The 27,778-nt window shown below is 37.4% G+C and overlaps 1 protein-coding gene across 5 annotated transcripts in view; it reads left to right on the forward strand.

Annotated features, from left to right (window-relative positions):
• The first annotated feature begins 1,353 nt into the window (after nucleotides 1-1,353).
• arhgap17b (Rho GTPase activating protein 17b) overlaps nucleotides 1,354-27,778 on the forward strand; it is a 29,098-nt gene continuing 2,673 nt past the window's right edge. For 4 of the 5 annotated variants that reach the window (XM_030141637.1, XM_030141638.1, XM_030141639.1 and 1 more), the window contains exons 1-19: nucleotides 1,354-1,740; nucleotides 7,507-7,546; nucleotides 13,476-13,580; nucleotides 14,287-14,363; nucleotides 15,179-15,290; nucleotides 15,600-15,676; nucleotides 17,104-17,206; nucleotides 17,511-17,579; nucleotides 17,721-17,802; nucleotides 19,356-19,483; nucleotides 20,077-20,188; nucleotides 20,288-20,369; nucleotides 20,561-20,641; nucleotides 22,930-23,043; nucleotides 23,141-23,232; nucleotides 24,456-24,594; nucleotides 25,370-25,645; nucleotides 26,249-26,370; nucleotides 26,950-27,357. In XM_030141637.1, the coding sequence (XP_029997497.1) occupies nucleotides 1,688-1,740; nucleotides 7,507-7,546; nucleotides 13,476-13,580; nucleotides 14,287-14,363; nucleotides 15,179-15,290; nucleotides 15,600-15,676; nucleotides 17,104-17,206; nucleotides 17,511-17,579; nucleotides 17,721-17,802; nucleotides 19,356-19,483; nucleotides 20,077-20,188; nucleotides 20,288-20,369; nucleotides 20,561-20,641; nucleotides 22,930-23,043; nucleotides 23,141-23,232; nucleotides 24,456-24,594; nucleotides 25,370-25,645; nucleotides 26,249-26,370; nucleotides 26,950-27,357 (2,272 nt within the window). In that variant the 5' untranslated portion in view covers nucleotides 1,354-1,687. The remainder of the gene's footprint in view (nucleotides 1,741-7,506; nucleotides 7,547-13,475; nucleotides 13,581-14,286; nucleotides 14,364-15,178; nucleotides 15,291-15,599; nucleotides 15,677-17,103; nucleotides 17,207-17,510; nucleotides 17,580-17,720; nucleotides 17,803-19,355; nucleotides 19,484-20,076; nucleotides 20,189-20,287; nucleotides 20,370-20,560; nucleotides 20,642-22,929; nucleotides 23,044-23,140; nucleotides 23,233-24,455; nucleotides 24,595-25,369; nucleotides 25,646-26,248; nucleotides 26,371-26,949; nucleotides 27,358-27,778) is intronic. The other variant, XM_030141641.1, reaches the window with a different exon arrangement.

A 27,778-nucleotide genomic window follows, 5' to 3' on the forward strand; every position in this document is an offset into this window, starting at 1 on the left:
TGCAAAATGAATTCCCCGTATGGAACAAATAAAGTTTTCTGAATCTGACACTGAATCTGAACTGAGCCTTATGGAACTGGAAGAAGAAAAAAAAAAAAAAAACAGAGGTGAAAATGATGATCTCACTGCTCCAAACTAAAATCATTACAACAAACACACATTGGTTGTTTTAAAATGTCCATGTCATAATAGAAAGCTGCCACAAGGGGGCAGAAGACTACTTACAATTACAGAACCATATGTGCTCATGTTTAATGACGAACTGATCTCCAATCGGTCCGGGGATCCCACACCTGTATGCAATTAGTTAATTCGGAAGCAGCCTGTACTGATTCTGGATCAGTGATTAGAGAGTTCAGTACATTTGAAGGGTTGTTGTCATTTTTGGCATTTGCTGGTAGTAGTTGAACTCTTTTATTATTATTATTATTATTATTATTATTATTATTATTATTATTATTATTATTATTATTATTATTACTTAGAACATTTCCTTCTGTAACTAAAAAACACGTTTCCATGTTTTTGTCCAGTTCTGTATTTTAAAGATTTATGTGATGATGACTTTTTTTTTTTTTTTTTTTGTGACTAAATCGTAGTGTATGAGTGTGTCTTGACAGCAGTGATAGACCAATGGTTGAGTCAAGATTTATTATTATTATTTTTTTTTTTGTACTTAGAACATTTCCTTCTGTAACTAAAAAACACGTTTCTATTTTTTGTCCAGTTCTGCATTTTAAAGATTTATGTGATTTTTTGTTGTTTTTTTTTTTTTACTTAGAACATTTCCTTCTGTAACTAAAACACACGTTTCTATTTTTTTGTCCAGTTCTTTATTTTAAAGATTTATATGATTTTTATTTTTTTTTTTTTTTTTTTTGACTTAGAACATTTCCTTCCGTAACTAAAAAACACGTTTCTATTTTTTGTCCAGTTCTGTATTTTAAAGATTTATATGATTTTTTTTTTTTTTTTTTTTTTTGACTTAGAACATTTCCTTCTGTCACTAAAAAACACGTTTCTATTTTTTTTTTTTGTCCAGTTCTGTATTTTAAAGATTTATGTGATTTTTTTTTTTTTTTTTTTTTTTTTTTTTTACTTAGAACATTTCCTTCTGTAACTAAAACACACGTTTCTATTTTTTGTCCAGTTCTTTATTTTAAAGATTTATATGATTTTTTTTTTTTTTTTTTTTTTTTTTTTTTTTTGTGACTAAATCGTAGTGTATGAGTGTGTCTTGACAGCAGTGACAGACCAATGGTTGAGTCAAGATTTTTTTTTTTTTTTTTTTTTTCTCCTGCTGAGGTATCACATGTCACCACTGGGCCATGCAGCTCTACAGTAGGGAAGTAAATGCACTTCCTTCTTCCTACCACACTGGTTGAACCCACACCAGTTCAGTGGGACGTGTATTTGGTGGACATGGGGCTCCAGAAGCCTGCGTGGAGGGGCTTTAAGTGACTCTGGTGCTTTTCTTGTGGAATCTGAGCTCGACGGTCAGTGTCACCGGGTTGAAGGCAGAAAACCACAGAGTTACAGTGAACAGAAGTCATCGGAGCTCAGCTTTTCTCTTCCACAATGGCTGCGACGTAACGCAACTTTTGGGTCCACGGTGGATGAACGACTGCGTTTGGAGGTGCCGCTAACTTTTACGCACAAGTAGGAGACACCAAAAAGGAACAAAAATATGAAGAAACAATTTAACCGCATGAGGCAACTTGCCAACCAGACCGTAGGAAGGTGGGTATTTGTTTAACAACAGGTATTATTATAAGTTCATGTCATGTTTTCTTTATATTTTTTTTAATGATTTGTCAATACAGAGCGCAGCGTGATCTGTGGTTTTTTCTGTGGGCGTGGTCAGCAGGGCTTGGCTACATTTTCTAGAATAAATAAAATACCTGGATGTCCATAAAGTTTAGGAGAGAAAAGTGACACTTAGTATAGCAGAAACCTTCCTATTCACTGGCAGCAGCTAATATAAGTAGTATGAGTATGTAAGGAGTTCCAGATGTGGTGCAGACCCCCCCCCCCCCCCCCCCCCCACACACACACACACACACCTCCACCTCCACCCCCCAACTCTTTGTTTTTCCTCCTAAAAATGTGCCCTCCCAGCTTTGGACCCCTGTAATGTTGCCACTTTTCACTCAGGCTGAGAGTAAACTTCGTATCCTGACTTTACAGAGCTATACCTAGCAGTGATCGTCATTTCCACCCAATCTCTAAAGTGTTTTATTGAATAAAAGCTACCAGGGACAATATTGTAGAGACCCAGGTGACATCAGATGGGAGAAAACACCCCAAATATTCAGCTTGGTAAAATATATGATAAAGACAGTCTCCATTTGTCACATTTGTGAATGTAGAATCATGGAATGTTATTTATTCTTGCTGGAAATCTTACTTAAATGTTTAACTCATAACTAAAGTCATTGCTGATGACTATTCTACTGACTAATGGAACCTCTTAATGTTACCATTTTTCATTCAGGCTGTATCCAAAGATCCATTTCCAACTAGTGTCTTTGTTTTTCCTTTGAATGAAAACTACTTGTTTCCATATTTTACTGATCAGGCGTAAATGTGACAAAACACCCAAAATGTATCACCAAGACATTTACAAATGTGTAAGATTGAAATGTTTTATATTTTCACTTGAAAACTAAATCCATAAGTCATTGTGGATTACTATATTTATTAACTAACTCAGGTCCTTAACGTTGTCACTTCTTATTCAGGCTGTGACAAAACTATCTATGACTGTGCTGTAACCGACAGTTATTTTCATTCCCAAATAATATTTGTTCCCTCTGTGAGTAATTTCTTGTAGAAAACTAAAGTTACGATAGTCTAAGGCATGGGTCAGCAACCTATGCAATCTAAAGAGCCATTTTAGGACAGAAATAGGAAATTGAAACTGTCTGGAGCCAAAAGATACCCTTATATCTTTCATCAAAGTGGTAACTGTTTAAGAAGCTGTTTGGGATTAGTTTGTACAGAATATGTAGAGAATAAATCAAAGTTTCACTGCATTTACAGAACCACAAAGAAATTATAAAACAAAGAAAACGGTGATATTTGTCACTATTTTCATTCAAAAATCAACTAGTATGTGAAGACTTTCTTTGCAGTGAAGAATACACACGAATACCTTCAGTATCTTAAAATTAAAAAGTAACTTTTACTTCTACTACTGCTATTTTTTTAAAAATTGATTTGGAGTGTAGTCTACATTTTTACAACTGCATAATGTTAGAATCTCTTTATGGTTGTGACAATAATAGCAAAATGTGTAAATAAATAAATAAATAAATATAAAAAAATTAAATAAAAAAAAACTGTCATTCATTTCCTTTTGCTTTTTGACATAGCCACATTGAGCCACTAGAAAAGGGCCCAAGAGCCATATGTGGCCCCGGAGCCACAGGTTGCCTACCTCTGGTCTAAGGTCACAACATCAGATGCCCACTCACAATATTCAACCAAAATGATCTACAGATGTCACATTTGGAGCCATGATATGCTTGAAAACATCAGTAAAAGCATAATTAAACTCTTTGCTGGTGAATTTCCTGTCACGTACTTGGTTAGTAGACTGGTATTTGCAGCTCTATGTACATGATGATGCTGCAAATGTCTTTGGTTTTACACCAGAATGTGCATGTAGCCACACGTGTTCAGATATGTTTAGATACTGGCGGTTAGTTTACATCAGCCCAAGTCATAGATGATCACGCATCCTGTCATTTCCTCTTCCTCTTCCTTCATCTTCATCCCTACAGGGGTTTCCATTCTGCCTGGAGCCACCACTGAGATGATGTCTGTGAATATAACAGCATTAAGGGTCTCTGCAGATGATGTTTTCTTAATGTTTCCTTAGAATGACTTTCTACCCATTAAGCTTCAGGCAGTGGCTTTGAATTCCTCGCATACGTTCCTCTATATGTTGTGTAACAGCAGTAAAACTGAACTGAGCAGAGTGGCAGGTTAGATGTGTCTGCGTGCACACACCCACTGTGGAGTCACAACTCTGATTTAACTTTAATATCAGAAAAACAAGTATACATCATAAAAACATGCACATCCATCACTATCCTGCCAACAAAATGAGTTAAAAGGAGAAACACTGGAACACAGACTGACTTTATCTTTTTCACAAACCACTCAATTTGTCCTCTCATGACAGTTTGTAATGATGTGGTTCCCTGTTTGGTGCAGGAAGGGCCAGGCTCAGAGGTTTTGTGGAGTAAGCATTTCCATGATTGTTGACAGGGACGGGGTTGACAGGGCAGGGGCTGTGGACGTCACGCAGCCCCAGTGGTCTGGTTTTAAAAAGAGGAAGCCAGTTTGATTTTTGCATGCGATTAATAAGAGGAAGGCAGATTAATTTACATGTTGTTGCAGATTGGTATGACTTAGCAGGACTTAGCTGGTGCTGTGAAAACGTGTGAAGCACTGAGACAAGCTTACCCACAACCTTTTAACAGAATTTAGAACTGGGACCTAAACATGGCAGGGAAACAAGCAGTATATCATTATTTGTGGTATTCCCATTTTTTTCCGCATTTTTTTTTTACCTGATATTAAAATAATTATTTTTTGTATTATGTCCTTTATTTAATCAAGTACAATCGTGATTAAACTTGGCCAAGAGATCAGCATAAGTTACAACAACAAACACACTTCCATACATAACAGATGAATTAATACAATATGTAGTTACATATACATCAGCTGACATAATTGACTTCAGCAATGATATATTATAGAAGAATATTTACCCTTATACAACATGATGATTATATGCATAGTATAGTAAGTGATGGACTACAGTAGAGCGGGGGGTGATATATAGTGTGTCAGTATAGCATAAAGTGGTGTTTTTTGTTTTGTATTTTAATGTCATTGACTATTTTATTCAATTATTTTCTGGCTACATGAACTGAAGATAAAACTTGATTAAAAAACACTCTGTCTTTCCTAAAACTATATGCCATGTGTGACAGGAGAAAAGCATGAAAACAACTTTCAACTCAAGTTAAAAAATTACAGTATGTAGTTACATGTAATAAAAGTTCAATCTTAATAAAGAATAATTACAGGCTACTTCACAACAACACCAAAATGAGAAAAGGACATTTATTCATTTAACAGTATCTAATTTTTCATTATGAACTCAAGTACTACTGAATAGTGTTCCCATGTTTGATTTGACAGTCAGCGTTGTTTAAGAAATTATTTTTGTTAGAGATAAAGTGAATTAATTTCATTAACTTAAAAGTAAAAATACATATGATGTTCATTTAAATTAACTCCCAACACAGAAACACACAACATTTTATGTTTAGTGCAAACGAGTTCAAATAAAATAATGTTTCATCATTGGCTAATATGTAGCTATTGTCCTGTATTTTCATGGTTGTTTCATAAAACATTTAATATTACATTTTTGTTCATTCAAATATATTGTGATGGGGCCACAAAAATACAAAATAGTTTAGATATTTTTTATAATGAATATTTCCTTCTTCATAGGGCACAAAAAGGGGAAAACAAAATTAATGTATGGAAAATAACACTAACTATAGGCCAAATATTTTATTTAGACATAGGTATTAGTATTGGTCGGTACATCTCTTGTCCCAGTTTTTGCTTATTAATCTCTTTGTTTATTAATCATCAGTATCAGTATCGGTCAGTATTGGAAAAAAACACATCAGTTCATCCCTAAAACCTCAGCAGAAGAACATTATTTTTCTCATACTGTTGGTCTGCATGTTGACTGTCTGCCTTGTGGTATAATAAAAACTTAATTTACATAATACACTATGTGCTACAATGCTGCCGTAGATGATTCATGTGCTTTTGTTGTTTTGCTTTGTTTTGCTCCATCTATTCTTTCAGGGCCTGAGTTCTGGTACAGTCTGAGTCTATTCTTAGACCTAGAGCTGCTGTCCGGAGCCAAGCTGTACTCCAGTCAAATCAATGCTAATTCAATATTGATAGGAATCTAAAAATTGCGCTTGTAGCTTTTTCCTTCGGAGACGAGCCCGATGTGTAATGCGATCACGGTGGTCAGTGTGTAGGTATTCTGACTGCAGATCGTATCTCATACCATCACATATAGTCTTTGTTAAACTGAGAAAGTGACGAGCAGTGGCGTTTTTGTGCGTTTACATATCATGATCTGTATCGATACCACATGATTCATCTTGCCACTGTTTTATGCAAATTTTAATCATTATTCCCATTTTTTTCCAACACAAACATCTGTTGCTCCAGTTTTAAGGCAGCGTCTAAAGTTGTTAGTTGTGTTAGCACAAGAAATCTCATCCAAAAGATCTCAAACTTGATCAAGATGTCTCCTTATGGTGGGATTTTGAATGTAGCCAAAGGCGGTTTTTGCTTAATGGCGATGATATTCCAGGCATTAGTGAGGTCAGCCTTTATGTGAGGGTGTAACAGGCAAAGATCTTATTTCTGAGTCTTACAACAGTCTTAGGTAATACTGCTTGTGTGGGAGAGGGTTAATTGATCCCTGTGAGATTTCGATCTATAGTGTGGTGCAGGGGGAAGAGTCTTCAGGGATTTGAGTATGTGGATTTAATACGTCTGCACATTAGGCTGTGGCTGGGGTTTTTTGTTATACTGATAGGATAACTGATGACCTCGCTTGTTGGGTTCAGTATCTTAGCAAAATTTTGTCTGGTTATAAACAATAGGCGTTGAAATGGATAAAAAAGACAGAGGCTGTGACTTATTTCCAATGATGTGGGGAAAATTTTGGCGTTGGGTCAACATTTCCTAGAGGTTTTGGCATGAAGTCGCTATCCAATTTTCCACAGACTCCGCTACAATGTGCAGTGTGTTTCAGACAACAGCGATCCACTCAGCGGTTCCCACCCTATTTCACACACCTTCCGTTGTTGCCATAACAAACAAGGTGCCGATGACACAACAGGAAGTGGTGTTGGGATAGGGTGGAGGAATCTGACAGGTCCATCATGGAAAACAGCCACAGGCACAAATGGTGTCAGGCTCATGCTGTGTGTTTTTTAAAGACGACACAAGTGATTCCCAGTAATTCATAATGACTGATGACACACTTCACTTTGTCAAAGTACATCATGTGATTCTTATATCAGTGAGGATTTTAGACACATTGCACACTGTGTAACATGGTTGCAGGCACAAATCACACTGCAGATTTGCAACCTGACTGTCAGTCCGTTTGTACAGCAAGTTAGGTCTTGTTTAGCTAAAATAAAACTCATCTGTTTGATCTGTAAGAACGGAGCAACATGACATGTATTTCAGGGCCTGTTTACAAGATAAGCAGTGATACAGCATACTTAGAAATGATTCCGTGTGTATCCATAAGCAAGCAGTTTGTGTTGCTGTTGTGTACATTATGTTTTTTGTGTTGTGTACATGTGTTTGTCTAATCTTCGTACATTTAAAGTGTGTTTCTGAGGTACATCTGATGTGTTTTTTTCTCAACAGGGCTGAGAAAACTGAGGTGCTGAGTGATGACCTCCTACAGGTGAATATGACATTTATTGATATTTACGTGCATATACATCATCTGTCATGGTCTGGTGTGCGCCGATATATTGTAGAACACGGGTGTCAAATTCATTTTAGTTCAAGGGCCACATTCAGCTAAATTTGATCTGAAGTGGGCCGAACCAGTAAAATAATAACATATTAATATAGAAATAATGTCAACTCCAAACTTTTCTCTATGTTTTAGAGTGAAAAAAAGTAAATTTACATTATGAAAAGGTTTACATCTACAAACTATCCTTTCAAAAGATGTGAATAACATGAACAAACTGAAAAAATAAGTGTAATTTTAACAATATTAAGCATCAGTTTATCATTTACACATGTACATTATAACTTACAGATCATAGTGGATCTAAAAATACACAAAACATTTAGTAACAGGCAGAATCTTGTTAAAATTGTACTTCTCTCAAGACATTTCAGGTTGTTCATATTTGTTCAGGTTATTCACATTTTTTGCAAAATTTTACTTTGTAAATGTAAATTTTTCATGTATTTACACTAAAACAAAGAGAAACATTTGGAGTTGTTGTTATTTATATGTCATGATGATAGTATTTTACTGGTCCTGCCCGCTTGAGATTGAATTGGTCTGAATGTGGAAACTGAACCAAAAGAATTGTTAATATTTTTGTGTAATTTTTGCATTTCACAAATCCATCCCATGGGCAAGATTGGACCCTTTGGCGGGCCAGATTTGGCCCCCAGGCCGCATGTTTGACACCTGTGTTGTAGAACAACATTTACTACTATAAAATATAACAATATGCATTATAGTGTGAATAAAGTTATGGTTAAATCAGTTTTATTACTGCTGTAGGAAAATTTGTGTCTGCATTTTACCCATTCTAACGTACACAGCATCTAGCATTAGCATTAGTACTTATGCGCCTAAATGATTCAATCAGAATATTAAAAACAAAAGAAGAATATAGTCATTTTTTTCACCTAAAACTATATCTCATATATGGCTGGAGAAATACATGCACAATTACTATATCTAAAGGAATTTTAACTTATTTATGTATGTATATTTCTTTTGCATTGTCGGTATTCTGGGTAATTCAAGGGATAAAAAATAAGATTAGCAAAAATAAGTCTATGGCTTCAGCTTATTCGTTTATTAGAAAGATGAGAAAAAGGTTTGTGAAGTAATCTATGCTCTGTATATATGCAGCTTTAATTCATTCATTCATTCATCCAAGAAAACTGTTTGCATCACTGACCTTTTGCGTTAATAATGAGTTTATAAAGCAGATATTGTTTTTACAGCATTAGACTTGCATTATATCATTTAAAAAGTCATAAGAAAATTAATCTCCCTCTGTAATCCTGAAATTCAAAAAAAAAAAAATTCAGTGCGTTCAATAAAGACTTCTGCTGTGTAATCTATGGTCTGATTATATTGTGGAGCTCTTTCAGCTGAAGTTGGAAAGAATGTTTGGTTCATTATTTATCTCTTATGAAAGGTGTTACATGCTGTTTACTGTAACACCTCCTTCTTTTAATCTCCTGTATCTCTTTTTTTTCCAAAGTTGTTTTCTGGGACACTGAAATACGGAAGTAATCGCACAACTTACAAGTTTCCCATGAGTCTCTGTTAAAGCCATCATGCCTTGTTGATGCCAAGTCCATCTGCAGACTTGGAGTGAAACCGTTGGTATTAAAACTTTACTTTGCAGTCTTTTATTCAGTTACGCCTCACCAGCTCAGGGGTTTGGCGCTAAAGCAAAAGTGCCTCATGGTTTTCCACTCGATGCAAACCCTTGGCAATGTTGTGTTATCTTAAAATCACACAGGATGTATGTGGTGCATTATTTGTCTGCATTTGTTTGTTTGTTTGAGGGCCTGGGTGTGTATGTTGAGAGTTGGGGGAATTTTCCTGCCAATGAAAATGTGAGGTCACTTCCAGTTTATACAAAAATGACACAGAGAAAAATGGCAAGTTTACAGAAGAAAGGAACATTTGTGGAAGGAAAGGAAAGGTGAAGAGTGAAAGGAAAAGCCTGTTACTCCTTTTAATCATGAAGGCTTGAAGGTTTATGACGGGCAGCAGTGAACTATGAACCCCATGAGGTTTGAGCACACAGTAATGTAGAACGCAAACACGTGTTTGTGAGCGCATTTGGTTATTAAATGTGGACAAATACATGAATACAGCTGTTTTGCTATAATGAAAACAAGAAGTCAAAACTGTCTAGACTTTTAAAACATGACATTTAGTTAAATTTGTGTTGTTTTATATTGTCAAAAGCACAGAGGACAAACTGACCCAACCCTATCAGAGAATGCTCTCTCTCTCGTCTTTGGTCCTTGTCCTAAACGCAGACGTTTTGTGCTGCGTTAGACATTCCTTTAGCTCCACTTCTCTGTGAGGAATGTGATTGTCAGGCAATCAACATGGTAGAAGTGATCGGATGTCTAAAAGTATAATCATTTAAGCTCTAAGTTGCCTGTCAGGTTCTGAGAAGTTGTTTAGTGTAGGAGGAAACACACTGCACCCAATCAGCTTTCAGAGATTCGATTATATTTTATTTTATTTCTTTATATCTGTTACAGTCAGCACTGCCATTTTAATTCTTCTTTAAAAACTTTTTGCTTCTTTCCGAACATGAGCACAGAGAGAATATTTTTTTTCCCTCCATTTGTCCCGACTCCCCCTCCTCACACACTCCACAGCCCCTTTTCTGCTGAACTTGAAATTTGACGCTGTGATTTTTGTGGTATCGTCGTAGCTTTCTTTTCCATTTTTCCATCATCTTTTACATTGGCTAAGGTATTTATCTTGTTTGGACATGTCCTGCCTCAGTGGGAGAGTTGGGGAGGCTGTCAGACTGGATTGTATTGCTGCCTGTTTGGCCTCAGACTGGAGAGAGTCAGGCTGGAACTGGTTTCATGTTGGTATTTGAATACAGCCGAGGCTACACAATGGGCTTTAGTGAATCCTTGTACCTGATAGTGTATAATATGCAAGCATCTGTCAGATAACCCTCCATTGGTGAGAATACTGGTTGAACCCGTTGAGCAAATGGGACTATAGGGACCGTTATATTCGGCTCTGTCATCAACAAACCACTCACTGGGCCAGCTGGTAATCTGTCAGCCTGTTATGCTGCTGGTTAACCTGCTATCCAGCGAGCCAGAGCTTTTCCTCTGTGACTCACTCGGCGTTCCACATTTTCTGCACTGGCAGGTCAGAGGTCGCCAGCTTGCTCTGTTCATTGTTTTCATTGCTGTCTGGAAAAAAAGATGGCAGTAACCGGCCTGTAAACCTTTGAACGGCTTCTAAACTGCAGCAGTGGGCAGAAGGGATTGTCTCTGTTCTGTTAATCGTCTAAGCGTGTGCTTGTCTGCGCCTATGATCAGGGAGTTTTCCTGCTTCTTTTTTTTTTTTCTTCCTCTAAAACCCAAAGAGTTGTGCGAGAGTCTGTTTCCCTAATTGAGCTACTCCCTGAGGCCACAACTCGTCTTCTGAGCCCATATTGAATGCTCCTGCTTAAAACGTAAACCGGGCTAATTGAAGGTTAAAGATCACAAGACATCATTTTTATGGACCATTATGTTAAAAGAGCATTGCAGAGGGATTTTAGTGCCATATCCAGTCTACAACATGATATCAATACAGGTTAATGAAGCCCATTTGTCACATATGTAATCATTAAAGCAACTCAAATGTCAAGTGCATAAAAATCAGTGCAGCTCAGTGTAGATGCATTTAATTCTGTTTCTTTTAGTATAGACAGACTTTCCGTCGACAGACACAATGGGATCACCCAGTATATCCAGTCCATTGTACCGCCCACACTGCAGCACTTGGGCCTCTTTCTTTCCTTCTTGGCACTAAATATCGTACGTCTGGATCCAATCGAGCCGTCACCAGAGAGAGCTAGACTTCCATGCATTAATCAGAGCTAGGGATCAGCTGAATGGTGAGCGAATCAATGGGATCCTGGCTAGGAAGCTGATTCCAGTTGTGGTCTGGCACGAAGCAACAGCTGCAAGAAATTGGGGGGGGGGGGGGACTTATGTGCTGTAAAATCGCAGCAGCTTTGAGAGCGTTAAAGTAAAGGAAGAAGTGGAGTAAGATTCACAGAGCAGTAGGGAGTAGTAGTGACACAGATGGATGTTTACACTCAAACAGGAAGAGGAAGTGGATACTTAGATGACGGGTGAAAAAAATCAGTGTGTACGCTATTCTTATGATCCCTTTCTTTAGCTTCAGTGAAAAAAAACATCCCAGTAAATCTGTGGTTTAGATTTATGATGCTCTAAATATAGCTTCTATAAAAAATTTTTTGGTTAAAGGTACCAAACAAAGGTCTTTTAGGCTTTAGTTTAGTTAACTTTGGTAAATACATCAACCTGAGACAGGAAAGTATATATACTTATTTTGTTTTTGTCATATTATGGTACTATATTGTGCTGTCACATGGCTATACAATATTCACCTGAGATGTATTTAAGGACACCATGACATCTGATATTTGGATGCCTCAAATGCATAAACTGAAATGCAAAATAAACTGTAAAACAATCCTTTCCAAAGTATAAATATTTTCTTATTTTTTAGGAATAATTTTCAGCAGTTAAGTATGAATATTTCTGATGTTTTAACCCATAAAGACCCAGTGCTACTTTTATGGCCATTCCAAAATATTATTTTTCTCTGTATTTAACTTTTCCTAAGTGATTTATCACCATTTAACATGACATTAGCCTCTGTATTTCGTGTTTTTTCAGTGAACATCACGTATTTTCCTATATTTAATTTACTGATTATGTAGATGTTCATAAAAGCTCAGATTAAAGTTGACAGTTTTTTTTAAAATCAAAAACACAGAAAACTGACAAAAAAGTGACTTTTTCAGCCAAATCTATCATTAACTGAATATAATCCTCGTGTGTTCATCCACTGTCATTGATCCAACTCCATGGGTTTTACTGGTGAATCAGTGTTGTAGAAGATGAGTGTTTCCATGTTCACTACGGAGCCTCTGAACATCCAAATGGGTCATATCTGATGACCATGAAAAGATGATAAACTGTATTTAACATCAATTATTTTACATGTATTGATAGGATTAGTGGATCAACAGGTATTAAACAGTTTACAATAGTAGATGGTTTACGTCGACAGTGGCTGTTTGGGTCTTTATGGGTTAATGTCTTCACTGACTTATAATAAGAGGGTAATAGGACTTTTTCTTATAAAATTGGATGTCAGGTACGTTTCAAGTCTCTGCAGGTTTATTTTCACAAAATACTGGAATAAATATGGATCACCAGCTGGATAGAGTTTAAAAAATATTGTTCAGCACTCTAGGAAATGGCCTGCATTACATAGAATAGGTATACATGGTTTGTAGTTAAGTGAAAACAGGCAAAAACACTACTATAACTTACTACTGTAACCCATCAAGCCTGTAGTCAGAGATTTATTTGTTCCTCTTGGTAAAATCTCTCCGTGTAGTCTTCAAATGTCAAGGCAAAGACCCCTTTTGCTGTTTTCGGTGAAGACCACAATCCATCATTCAGTGTTACGGCTCCGCATGATGTCCATGTGCCTGTCAGCGGCCCATGTTGTAACAGTGCACACCGCAGAACAGATGGCAACAAGAGATAGTGAAACAGCACCTGCACCCTCCATCATTTTCCAGTAGCAAAAGCAGCAGGGAAGGCTTGTGGATGGATGTTTGCTGGTGCAACGTCTGTGTTTTGATTTGTAGCTCCACCTGGGTCGTTTCTGTCCAACAGGAACATGTGCAGGGGAAGATCAAACTATCTTTACCCAGCTAGACATGTTCCCTTCATCCTGTCTTAAATCGCATGACTCGCATCTGTATGTCTGTTTTGCTTGTTCGCATTTTATGACACCGGATTATGTTTGGTATGTTCCTGCACAGATCGAGAGGCGAATGGAGCTGGTGCGTTTGGTGTCACACAACGCACACAAGAGACTGGTGTCCTGTCTGCAGGGTCAGCTCGGCACAGACTCTGAGAAGAGACATGTAAGAAATCTCTATCATACTTTTTATACGGTCTTTTTATTTGTAGAAACACTCAACTTTGACCCCATCTTCATAACTTTGCACTGTCATAAAGTTGTTATGTTATAGCAGCATATTAACAACATACCACAAGTTCAGAATCTCTGTGTAAAGTCTCTGGGAGTAGCATAGAGCTCACGCAGGAATGTAATAAGGATGAATCAGTATGACACCAGTGTCAGTACTAGCAGGGCCCTGCTATCTTGTGGTATGAACACATAGCATCTTGTCTTATGTAACACACAGATATGAGCAGGACTCAGGAGAAAAATATTCAGCACTGGCCAGCTGCCAGCTTTCCTATCACTGCATAACAGACACGCACAATAAAACACACAACCGAGGAAATCACTGTTGCGTCTTCATTTTTATATGATTTTTAAAGTTAAGTCTTCTAAATGTGGCTTGCCTTGACGTGCCTGCAGAAACTGTGAAGCTAAATAAATATGCAGTTCTCTCAATAACACAACATTTACGGCTAATAAATCAAAGTGAAGGAGTTGTCTTAGGGCCTAGCTCAATCCTAAATGGGTAATCATAAGGAATCCTTGGCTTTTTTGTTTACCACAGATCAGAAAAAATACACAAATGGCCATCAGTATCATTATTAGTGACTTGTAGTTTTTTTTCTGTCCGTTAAACTTGTGAACTTGCTGTTTGCTTACAGAAAAAGTTGCCTCTGACAGCACTGTCCCAGGCTATGCAAGAGGGAGGCAGTCAGCTGGGTGATGACAGTCTGATCGGGTGAGAATAGAAAATTAACAACAAGGTTTTATTGCTTGCAAGACTAGTTTTAGTTGCACTGAACACATACGGTTGCGGAAAAAATTATTAGACCACCCCTTGTCTTCTTCAGTTTCTTTTTCATTTTAGTGCCTGGTACAACTAAAGGTACATTTGTTTGGACAAATATAATGATAACAACAAAAAATAGCTCATAAGAGTTTAATTTCAGAGCTGATATCTAGCCGTTTTCCATGTTTTCTTGATAATAACCAAAATCACTTCAGTTCTTACATCAATAGCTATGGCATTGTACTGACAAAAACAGTGCTTTTAGGCATTCCATGTTTTTTTTCTGTCTGTTTTAGTCACATGATACACACAGGAGTCAGTACTTGATTGCATAACCATTGTTTTTGATGACTTTTGATGGTCTAATAATTTTTTCCGTGACTGTACATCACGATGTGAGGTTAATGAAGGCACTTATTAAGAGCTTGCCTCACAATGCATATACCAATATATCCTCCTGAGACCCAGGAAAGTTAAAGTTTTGGCTTTTTTACACTAAATAACCATCTTGATGGGAAGCAGTATAATGCAACCATTTTTTCAGATACATTGAATTTTTTTTTTTTTTTTAATTAGTGGACAGCAATTTTGTTTGTTGTGGGTGTTTTTTTGCTGGGTCTCAAGAGGGTAGTGCAAGAGTAAAAGAGCCTGATTCATCTAATAGGGCACTTATCTTTTTTAGGGTTTACTAGCATTAACTGTACTTTAAGCATATACTGATTAATGTTCCGTGCATTTCTATTTATGTGTCTGTGTGTGTGCAGTAAGATGATGGATGTGTGTGGAGAGGCTGAGAACAGGTTAGCAACTGAACTGATGCACCATGAAGTTCAGCTGGAGAGGGACATCCTGGATCCTCTGAACCAGCTGGCAGAGGTAAAAGCACAGACAGTGTCTCTTTGTTCTGTAGTGATTATTGATTTTGCATTAAATCCCCTTCGTCTATTTTTAAGATAAACTGCAACTGACGGGAACACTCAGGAGCCTTTAGAGACTCTGTACACACTGTGTGTTTAAGTCTCATTATTCATCATGGCCTTTGGCATCTTTTTTATATTGCACTAATATTCTGCTGAATTCACACTGACAAAATTTTCTCACGGGAACGGTGTTTCCCACAGCAGCTGATCTGAACTATAACATGCATGTTTACTCATGCTCTGCCTGTCACTGTTTCTTTCATAGGTGGATATTCCTAATATACTGAAACAGAGGAAGCAACTCGCTAAACTGGTTCTGGACTATGACTCCGCTAGGACGAGGTACAGCTTTAAAAATAAACTGCACACTTGTCGTTTAATGTAGTATTGGTATTCCAAAGTCTGAGCATCATACCAGTACACAGTTATGGCTACTAAAACCACCAATCAATCAACGCTATGGATCCACAGACTGTATCACTCACTGAATTAAGTATAAAGCTCATTGTTTACACATATCTGTATTATGGTATCATCATTCAGTTCAATTCAATTTTATTTCTAGAGCCTAACATCACAACAAAGTCACCTCACAGGGCTTTACAGAAATTGTTGAGTTGATAAAAAAAAAAAAAAAACACAATGAAAATAAACAAACAGTCAAGTTATCAGTTAGTAAACAGTCAGTGAAGCAAATGAATCGATGTTCCGGACATCCCCTGTCCTTAGACCGTCCTTCTCAGCAAAGAAAATCTACAAAAAGAGAGGGGGCGACAAACGTCCTGCCCCCTCAAATAAAAGTTTCCAAAGACAGGTACAAGGAAAATGAGGTGCACAACAGTGGGTGGCATAGAGGAATTAGTAAAACGTCTTAAGTTTCACTTTTGCTTTGTACCCCCCCCCCCCCATCACTGCTTTGTCACCAGCAATTGCCCCCTTAACATTCTTGATTGCCACCTCATATATGACTATCTGGAACTGGGTCCGGCCTCATTCATTATTATTATTTGTGCATACTGTATATACACTATATATATACTGTATACTTTCTGTGCAGAGATGGAAATATGAAAGACAGTTAATGCAAACAAACCCATTTACATTACGGCCTCATATGTTCTGGAGCACTAATGATGAAAAGATGAAATGGCTGTTTAGTTTAAATGTATATAAATTAGCAATATTTGTTTGTAAAGCCTGGAAAAAGCAGCAGATGTGTTTTTTTTTTAAATAGGTCAGGACATTGTCTTGTTTATGTCTACTGTGCCTATTGTCTGGTAATGGTCTTTGGTTTCTATTTTTGATGTCTTATAAGCCCATGTAAGGGCTGGGTATATTCTTATGCAGGACACAATCATAAAAATTCATTCATTCATTCATTCATTCATTCATTCATGTACTCTTTTATTCCCTCACCCAATTAGAATCGACAAGGAATCTGATCGATAAGGAAAATCAATAATGGAATCGGAATCACAAAATTCTTATCAGTTCCCATCCCTAATAGAATCCATTCACATCTCTACAATCCAATACATTTGCATCCTTGGTATAACTGTAGAGCTCTTTGTTTTCAACTCTGATGATAATTTTAGGTAATTTTGTAATATTTGAAAGTAGAAATACTACCCTTTTAAGCATCTGTAGTATTTTTACACAAATGATTAATGTTATTCTAGACCTTTGACTATGACTTTTCCATCTGAATACACATACACTCATTACTGATATACACTATACTGCATGTGTTTTATTATTTTTTCGTGCAGGTGGTACCAAGCAACCAAGTCCAGCAACCAGGCCATGGCAGCTAAGACTGATTCTCTCAAGGACGAAATGGACGAGGCACTCAATAAAGTAGAAATATGCAAGGTGGAGTATTCATGATGTTGTTACATAATTACACACAACTTTAAAGTAATGGCTGGAAAAGGCCTCTTCATCAGGTTATGATCATATCTGATGATGTGTCTGAACAATGGAAGTATTGAAACAGGAGTGGATCAGGAACAAACATCTACGCAGGTTATTATGTCCATGTTATTAAACCATCATTGCTGTCATCTGGAGTTCATTTGTGTCTTAATGAAAAGCGTCTTTGTAACATACATCAGAGTGGAAGGGTCGTGGTTTTCATGTATAGAAAGATAGACTATATTGTGTTTTCATCCCACAGGACCAGCTCTCTGCAGACTTGTACAATTTTGCTTCCAAAGAGGGAGAATACGCACGCTATTATGTCACGGTGAGTGCACCTCAGTTTAGTGTAAATGACCTGGAACTCAGATGGAAATATTATGCAAATATGGCTCATACTATTAAATCTGAATACCTTTCTGCTTTAGTTCCCAATTCCCAATTTGCATTCACTGTTTTCTGTGTGTAGTTGTTAGAGACCCAGGCAGAGTACCACAGGAGGTCTCTGGCAGCTCTGGAGGCAGCTATACCCACGATTCAGTTTCAACAAGGTAAATAATAAATACCCTCAATCTTCTGCTTTAACCCTTACATAGTCCATATCCATACATTTATATGGTTAGAAATGCAAGAAATAGTCAGATCCTAACATTTCTGGATTGAAATATCTAAAAGTGGATGGACTTATGTCAGGGTTTGACTTGGGTCAAAGTAAAGGTGCTACTATCTTTATCATTTATAACATGTTAAATGTTTTACAGCAATGTATCTGAGGCGTTCTACTGAAAGTATAATTGAAGAAAACAACAATTATCATGTTAAAACAGGAGGAAAATTGTTTTTTTATCTAGAAAATATTTAATCAGCTGTACAAAAAATGATCTACTATATAGATACTGACTATATGCAGTATAAATATATGTAAAGTTACGGTGATTGCAGATTTACAGATTATCTTATTTTTACACCAACAGTTTTTTGTGGTGGTTAATCATTAATTTAGCCACAAGAAAGTATCAAAGCCCCCTCTTTCTACCAGCAAAGTTGTATTTCTATTTGGTAAACTGAAATCTTTTCTTCCTCTTTTGGCAACAACTTTCCTTGTGCTTTTTACTGATTATGATTTAACTCCACCATTTCAACATAACGCTGCAATTGGAGTTACAGATAAAACACATCCTGTCTGCTCTGGTTCCTCAACTATGATTTTGTGGAGCACGTGGTCCAAGGTCTTATTGCAGTGACATAGGTTTGATTTCTTGACCAGGCTCTTTGCTGCATGTTATTCTCTCTCTCTCTACATCTCTATACTATCTAAAAAAAAACAAAAGGATGGCATAGTATGGCACATGCCGTGAAGAGCTGGAACAATTCATGGATATGGCCACCTCATATTTCTGTATGCAGGAAAATGTTTAATTTTTTCAAGTTGTATTCATACACAATATTAAATGTTTCCAACAATACTCAAATTAACAGAAATCTCTATCTTATTCACCGTAATGGTACATTTCATTTGGCTGCCTATCAGTGTTATCAGTGAAAAGTAGATTTAAAATCATATCATTAACATTAACAATCCTTTACAAGTAAAATACTTGAATTATTATCAACAAAATATATTGAAAGTGAAAGTACTCGGATTAGTGGAAGGGCTCCTTTCAAAGGTTGTTATATTAGTGTGTTTTTATTGTCAATAAATACAGATAAGACCATTTTAATGTTGCAGGTCATCAATGTGGAACTTTTATTTTTCGATATTTTGGAGACCACTGGTTAGATTAGTAATAGTGCAGCATTATTTCATAAAAGCAATCACTTTTTATAGAGTTACAATATTTTCCTCTGAAATGTAATGAAGTAGAAGTCTAAAGCAGTTTAAATGTAAATACTTAAGTACACTGTGTAACAGAGTATTAGAAAATAAGCTGTTTGCTTGTAGCACCTTCTACAAGTACAGAGTCAGAACAATATATTTTTTCATTCAGGCACACATTATCGTCATTTAATAGTTATTATGACATAGTAGTTGACAGACATGAGATGCAGTTAAATTTGGATTAGAGTATTAAGACACAATACTGATGATTTATTCCTCCGTCAGACTCGTGGACAGAGAAGCCGGCGTTCGGGACGGCCCTGGAGGAGCATCTAAAGAAGAGTAACCGTGAGATCGCGCTGCCCTTAGAGGCCTGTGTCATGATGCTTCTGGAGACCGGCATGAAGGAGGAGGTACGTACGGAAAGATGGAGGGAGAACGAGGTAAAACGGGGGCAGAGGTGAGGGTTAATTGAAGGTTTGGTTGTAAATGGTACCCATAAATCTGCAGTGGAGCTCTTTGTCGGGGCTGGAGGGAGATGTGGGTCATGTGGACTAGTCTTTAGAAATGATACCACATATAGTCTGGAAACATCTGTGGCAGACTTGTGGTCAGTTGGCCTTCAGGCTGCAGAATAAATGCAGTGTGTGTGAGTGCATGGGCATCTGTTATTCATTAGCATGTTCACTATTACACTCTTTAAATGAAAACATATCACTAGACTCCCCAAGGAAAAGGATTTAAGACTTTTTTACAAATAGAAGCAGAAATAGTGTTTATTTGTCTGCTACTCATCTTGAAAGATCCACATCTCTATTGGTACCAAAACTAGTCCTTAACTGATATTTTGTCATTCAGTAAATGGTACAGTTGTTGCTTTACTTCTCTTTTCCTGATGCCAACACAGACGTAGCTACTTCTTTAAATTTTAAGACTGAAACTAGTCACCTCTTCCTGCCAAAATCACACTTCACCGTTCATTGCATCCTTTCTGTTCTCTTTGCAGGGCCTCTTCCGAATAGCTGCCGGTGCTTCGAAACTAAAGAAACTCAAAGCGGCGTTGGACTGTTCCACATCGCAGCTCGAGGAGTTTTACTCGGATCCCCACGCTGTAGCTGGTACACGGTCTTCTATAAATCCACTTGAAATGAAACCATCTGGTCCAGATCATTTTCTCATAGTTTTTGTGATATGTGAATGTGTGTTTTTTCATGCAGGAGCCCTGAAGTCCTACCTCAGGGAACTTCCTGAACCTCTAATGACTTTTGGCTTGTATGACGAGTGGATACAAGCCTCCAAGTAAGAAGATAAACACAGACATGACTCTTTTTAATATCCTGTAAAATACACTCATTCAGTCCAAATAATTAAGCATACACCTTAAGCAATTTGTGCTCATGGGCTTTTTTTTTTTTTTTTTTTTTTTTTAGTTATTACTGTGCTTATGTAACAGGTAATTACGTGCATATATGTGTTTGTGTGTATTTTAGTGTGTCTGACCCTGACAAGAGGCTTCAGGCCTTATGGGTAACATGTGACCATTTGCCGAAGCCTCACAAGGTCAACTTCAGGTGAGATCTTCAGCTTTACTAGATTTGCTTGTGTCCTATATTATCATCTCTGGTGTTAGCACAGCAGGAGTACTTCAATAGTGCAGGATGTCTACATTAATTTTCTGCTTTGTTTTTTAGTTTGTACATTGGTAATGGTGTTGATGCTGAACTCGCCTCAGTGATTATGTTTACATGCACAAAATATTCCAAGTTTTGCAATTATTCTAAAAAAAAAAAGCAAAGTCTCTAATAGACTGACTACATGGATTGCAAAACTGAAAATTCCACTAATGTTCTTGTTTACATGTGGCCGTTCATACCCCTTTGCCCCCTCTTGAAAATGTCAGCTCATATCCAAGAACCTGGTGATGTTCTCTGTCGTGTTGATTAACAGAGGGCGTGTTTCTCTTTCCAGAAATATGATTTTTATTTGAACTCGTGCATCTGATCCAGAGAGGATCTTTGTCTGTACCTTGCAGTAAAACACCTAAATTTATATATATATATTTTTTTTTTTTGAATATGCTGCATACATGTCCAAAGAATCCTTATAAAACCAGAATAACACCAGTATATTCCGGGCCTCCCTGATCCAAATGACAAATAGCATGGAATAATGAATGACCTAACCCTAACCCTAGTGGTCATTCGTTATTCCATGCCATTTGTCATTTGTATTAGGGAAGCCTGTATATTCCACATATCTTTCTTGGAAAATGCTCTATTCAGAAAAGGACTAATTCAGAATATCAAAACATCACACCTACAGTATATATAATGGGATAATGGAGTTCATGGATACGCACTGAACATCTCTTTTTGTTTTTTTCTTTTTTCTTTTAGTTTATAGATATTTGTAAGATTGTTTTTTATTTCAGTTTAGTTTTTGTTACTTTTGCAACTACAAAAGCAGATATTGCTGTATATTTATGATGAGGAATTGACTAGATTTATTCAGTTTTAGTGCTACTTTTTTACTGTCACTATTATTATGAAACAAGCATTGATTCATAGAATATTGAGAAGATAAGGTAAAGAATGCATGACATCGCATATGATTCACAAAATTATTATTATTAATTAAAGGTCCCATATTGTTGCTGTCGGGTGGAAACCTCATATGTCCAAAATGGTTATTTTTCAGCAAGCTGGAAAAACGATGTATATTCTAAATAAATGAATGGAGTTAAAAGTTGTAGTCAAAACACGTTTTCAAGACTTTTGATTGGTTGACCTATAAAGACTCAGTGCTACTTTTACGGCAGTTCCCAAATGAATTTTCTCTCTATTTAACCTTTCAGAAGTGATTTATCATCATTTATTATAATATTATCCTCCATATTTTGTGTTTTTTTTCAGTGAAAATCATGTATTTCCCTATATCTAGTTTATTGAGATTAAAGTTGAGGGTTATTAAATCAGAAACAGAGAAAACTGAAGAAAAACTGACTTTTTCAATAATATCTCTCATGAACTGAACATAAACCCAGTTTTTCCACCGACTGTCATTGATCCAACTCCATGGGTTTTAGTGGAGAGTAAATGTTGCAGAAAATGACGGTGTTTCCACATTCACTACAGAGCCTCTGAACGTCCAAATGGGTCATATCTGATGACCATGAAAAGATGACAAACTGCATTTTACATCAATTATTTACATGTATTGATAAGATTATTAAATCAACAGTTATTATACATTTTTGATCAGTAGATGGTTTTGGATGCTGGTAGCTGCTTGGGTCTCTATGGGTTAAATATTTCTAAATCTGTCAGGCCAATATGAAGACTGACCAATAGAATCATTTTTCGATAAACCCCCACCACCACCACCACCAAAAATAGACTTATGAGGTTTCCACCCGACTGAGACGATATGTAAACCAACTGAAATGATGTAGTTTCTTATTTATATTTGTGGTTTTTTTTTTTTTTTTTTTTTTTTTTTTTAAGTATTTCAGAAATAATTTGCTAGTTTTATTTGACTCTAACAACTGTACTCTAGGCCTTATAGTAACAGTCGCTGCTAAAATGAATGTTAAAATGTGGGTCAGGACCCCTCAAGGTCCTACGGTAAATCTGAGAAGTCATATTAGATGAAAGCCACGAAGAAAATGATTTTATATCAAATTCATTCCTTTGACATGTAAAAATCAGCTACTACTTTCAGAGCTCTACAGATAATCTGAACAGAACAAAGGAACAATAACTGAACTGTTTTTAAAAGTAAAGTCAGGTGTGGAACAGACTGCAGAATGAGCCTGTTGTTTTAATGCATTTTCAAAGTAATGTTTGCATCTGTGCTGCAGGTATCTGGTGAAGTTTCTGGCTAAACTGGCGCAGGACAGTGAGATTAATAAAATGACTCCCAGTAACATTGCCATAGTCCTGGGGCCCAACCTGCTCTGGGCAAAGACTGAAGGGTGAGAACTCACTGTTTGTACCATGTATTTACTTCATATTTGTGCACAAAGTGGAGTTAAGGCTGATAAAACTGACCTATTCTTTGGGTGTTTTCAGGACGCTGGCGGAGATGGCAGCAGCTACATCTGTCCATGTGGTGGCTATCATCGAGCCCATTATCCAGCACGCTGATTGGTTCTTCCCAGACGGTAAGACATTTCTCGTGTTTGCATTATTAAGGTGCGCGTAAGTCATTATATAATACTTTATAATATTATTATGTGCTAATAAGACTATATAACATTTAAGGATAGCATCAGAAACACATTTACTGTGGTATTACTTATTAATTAGTAAGAATACACCGATATATTAGCTGAACGTCAGTATCAGTTTGCTCTATTTATTCAGCGGATTCGAGTTTCAATACCAATATTTGCTGATATCTTTAAATACTGGTGTTGGCAAACAATTGTGTACTTTTCAGATGACAGTGGCAGATACATATGTCGTGTTATATTAAAAGTTTGTTCATAAATTTGTATGTTTCGAAGTTAAATTTATTCAACGATAATGTGATGAAGGACTGAAAGATTTTTGACATTTGGGGAACAAAGGGAATAGGGAATAAATAACAACAAAAACAAAATAAAGAAATAGAAAGTAGCATTAGTATCAGAAAAAAAAATCACCTTATTATTTAAGTATATAAACCTGTAACTGCTTTATGTGCCTCTCATAATGGTTCATAATAACATTACAAGCACATTAATCAAGCTAATTCATCATGTCATTAGACAGGTTTCCATCTAAATGTATTGCAAATTTCATGCCAAATTCTCTGAAAATCTGCAGAAGAATATATGAAGGAAGAAGCGATATATGAGTATAGAAAGACACGAATCTGGCTGGCTGATTTATTTTATTATTATTATTACTTTGCAGCTTTGAATATGTACTGGTGTTTTATCACAGTTTCCTCTAATGTGCCATTTATGCCTTTTCTGTTTTAATTCAGTTGACGTTGGAGTCTCTCAGATTGACACATAATTATTGCTAAATCTGTTTCCATTGCATTTACTGGCATTTACCTTTTTATCAGTTTGCTGTTATTTCTACATGTCCTGAGTGAACTTTTCCTGTGACATTCAAAGTTGTCTTTTTTTCTGCAAATGTTCTGCATCTCCACTTTCTTAATGCACAAAATGAAAATGCACATAAAAATGGCTGAATGAAGATGTGCCTGCTCTTATCTGTCTGCTTATGAGTTGTCAACTTTTGGGATCCAACAAAGCATTTAACTGACAAGGAGCCTGATATAAAGTGGTACTTTTTTTTAAATTAATGTCGTACTTGAAAAAATTTAAACGAAGCAGAACAGGATACAAAATGCAAAATTACCACCTCTTTCTGTCTTCTTTCTTCTCTCCAGAGGTGGACTTCAATGTGTCGGGCATGTTCTCCATGCCCACCCACCCAGCCACCCCAGACCCTGAGCCCAGTCTGGACAGGAAACGTCCCGGTAGCCTGGTGGGGCAAGACGGGGACAGTCACACGCCCCGTAAAGACAGGTACCTGTCTCGCCCCAACCTCAGCCTCAGCCTGCCCCTCACCCTCCCATCCCGTCCCAAGACCCTGAGCAGGCAGGAGTCGCGTGGCCCGTCGGTCTCGGCCCTGTATGTAGTGGCCGATGAGTCCATCACAGTCACTGAAACCCCCACTGAAGATCTGCCCAGTCCAGACTTCAAAGCTGTGCCCTAGTCCAGTGTAGCCCCATGAAGCCAGCTGCTGATCAGTGAAATAAGGGAATGATGTGTCATTTGTGTCATTTTTACAACACATTTCTATTATTTGTCATTTTAAGGTGATTTAAGGTAATCAGTTATGTGTTATGGTCAAGGTCGGTACTGAGCATTAGACAGCACTTTTCTTTAAGATATTTCAATGAAACTAAAATCTTTTGACATTTACATTATTGGATTTTTTTGTCTAACTGTTGTTTTGCTTCTTTGTACTCCTTTGTTATCTTTTTTCCCAATTAAAGCTTAGGTCACACTTTAGGTGCTGGTTTTATGTTTTGTGTGGGCTTCTTCTGTTGCATTTTGTTTCTGTCTCCTCTGTCGCAGCTCAGAGTTGTTCTATTTTAAAGTTCACAGTCATCAGGTTTTCTGTGCATTTGGGGTTCTTCTTTCTGAACTGGTTTCATTGAACTCAGGAAGTTTCTGTGTCTCGCTCCATCTCTCTCTGTCTGTCGCTGGTTCTCTGTCTCGGTTTCGTGCTCTTTTTCTCTGGTTGACGGTGTGTGGTTTGCCCTCCTGAACTCTCTCCCCTCTCCCCCCTCCCTAGCACTGTTAACAAACAGCCGGAGCCCACCCCACGTAGAGCTGGCACTGTAAATAGAAAACAACCACAGCTAACCTCACCTACCTTTCAACCCCCACTGCCCCCTCTGGAGGATTGGGGTTCTACCCAGCCCCAGGTTCTGTCTCCAGCTGCAGAGGCTGAGCAGTCTGGCCTGGGTGGTGCTGGTAGTGCTTCTGGTGGTGGTGGTCTAGGTGTGGGGGTCCAGGTAGCCACAGTGCAGCCTCAGGTTGTAACCCAGCTCAGCGCAGAGGAGAGCAGGTAAGGAGCAGCGAGCGAGCTGAGGTAGCAGCAGTAAACCACCGCCTGCTCACAGCCAATCAGTCAGTCTGGAGCTCGCCACCCTTTATGTTTGTTATGTGTTTGATTGGTCAGTTCCTATATTAGAAGCAGAAAATCATCAATTTGGCTTGATTCTAACAAATTAGAATTATAATGCAACAAAAAATCATGTGATGCTTTGTCTTCAGGCGATGTTTATCCTCCCCGCTGCTGCTTGTTGTTATGATTGACCAAACACCAGTCTGTTAAAAATACACCCGCCTTCCTTCCTGCCTGCCTGTCAGTGTGACGGTCTGGGTGTTTGACTAATTTCTGTCATCGTCTGAGTTTTGCATGTATAGCACATGTGCAAAATTTTGATCTGCCTCCGTTTAATTTCTGATTTTGCATCCTTTATGAGTACCCTACATGTGATAACATCATGTCCTGACATTAGTCTTGTGTATGTGTGTATATATGTAGATTTATCTGTTTTTGTTTGTAATGCATGAATTCCTGGCCCGATGCAATGCTTGCTTGCTCAATGCAAAGTGAAAATGACACATTGATTGATTAACATTAGGATGTTCTGTATTTTCACAGCCCAGGCCGAGAAATGATGTCCACCCCCCCTCCCCAGAGGAATGGTGCAGTCCATCTTTCTGTAGGAACACCACACTCTCAGGGTGGCTCCAGGGGGCCCAGTCCACACATGGTGCGCAGAGGTGAGAAGTACTTATTTGTACAGATTCAGACTCTTATTTTGCTTAAACTTTCTGTTTGGTGTTTAATTTCAGCTCTTTTTTTTCAGTTTTAAAAGTGTTTTTTTTTTTTTTTCTTGAGGACATGACTAATTAGATTTACTCTAGTTTTAGTGTTCTGGTGTTGGGCCAAAGGCTTTGTTTTATACAAGTCAAAAAATATATAATGAAAGAATGCATGACCTCAAATATTACTTTCAAAACCTTTGTTTATTGTGCATCATGAACCATAAACAGATGGAGGAAAATGAAGTTGATTTTGTAGTTTTACTTAGTTTAGTCTTTTTTTTTTTTTTTTATTTTAGTGTCCATTAATATTACAGAATAGAATGCCTTTATTGTCATTATACATATGTACAACGGAGTTAAAAGAGACAACTCTCCTGTGGTGTGTAGTGCAAAACAGTTAAAAAGGAAAAAAAAGTGTTATAACCTATAAAAAGAAGTAACAACCTAAAAATAAACTAAATTATGTTATATGTTAAGTCTACATCTGATTGTTTATTGTGTTATTATTAATATTATATAATAATCTGTTTTAAGGTACCAAGAAACAGGCTCCAGCTCCTCCCAAACAGGCCAGCCCATTTGCATCCCAGCCCAGTACCCAGACACCCAGCTCCCCTCATCACCCACCCATCACGCCCAGACGACACACCGTCAAAGACAGTCCCATCCACGCTCCGAGTCACCCACCCCCGCAGCCTCCACAGGCCCCCCTGGCCCAGGGCGAGTCAGAACCCTCTCCCCCCAGCACTCCCACCCCTCCTGACACTCCGCCTCATGATGGCTCACACTCCAACCCGCTGTCTCCGTACCACTCCGGGTCTCTGCCCCGCCCCTCTAGGCCTGCTCCCAGACCACGGCCCCGTCCCAGCATGCCCCCACCACCTCAGCCTGGTACAAATGATGGTAATGGCATCTGCAACTCCGCCTCCAAGATCATAACAGGTACATTCTTCCCTCTGTGAACTGAACACCTTCTATTTCAGTATTAAGTATAAAATGTGGATTATGATGAAGTTTTTCTATGTAGATGCAGATAGAATAGGATTACAGGTCTGTAGTACTTTTATAGGGGATCTAAAAATGATGATGTAGAAAGGAGCTGTTTTTTTCATGTCTCAATCTTCTCATGCAGGCATTTTATTTTGTAGATTGTATTACTAGGGATGCACTGGTTCTAGACCAATACAATGTTCAATATCAAGCTTTGGCAATAATTACTGAGCCACCTGTGATTTTAATCAGTATAACAGCTCTTTGATATGTCCTTTTAGTGTTCTTTTCATGGAATATTCAGTGTTTCTACATATTTTAATATCAGATGTTCTTAATATGCTGCTTGATATTGAAAAAAAAAAAAGGTTTT

This window comes from Sphaeramia orbicularis, chromosome 8 (assembly GCF_902148855.1).
Source record: "Sphaeramia orbicularis chromosome 8, fSphaOr1.1, whole genome shotgun sequence".
NCBI lineage: Eukaryota > Metazoa > Chordata > Actinopteri > Kurtiformes > Apogonidae > Sphaeramia > Sphaeramia orbicularis.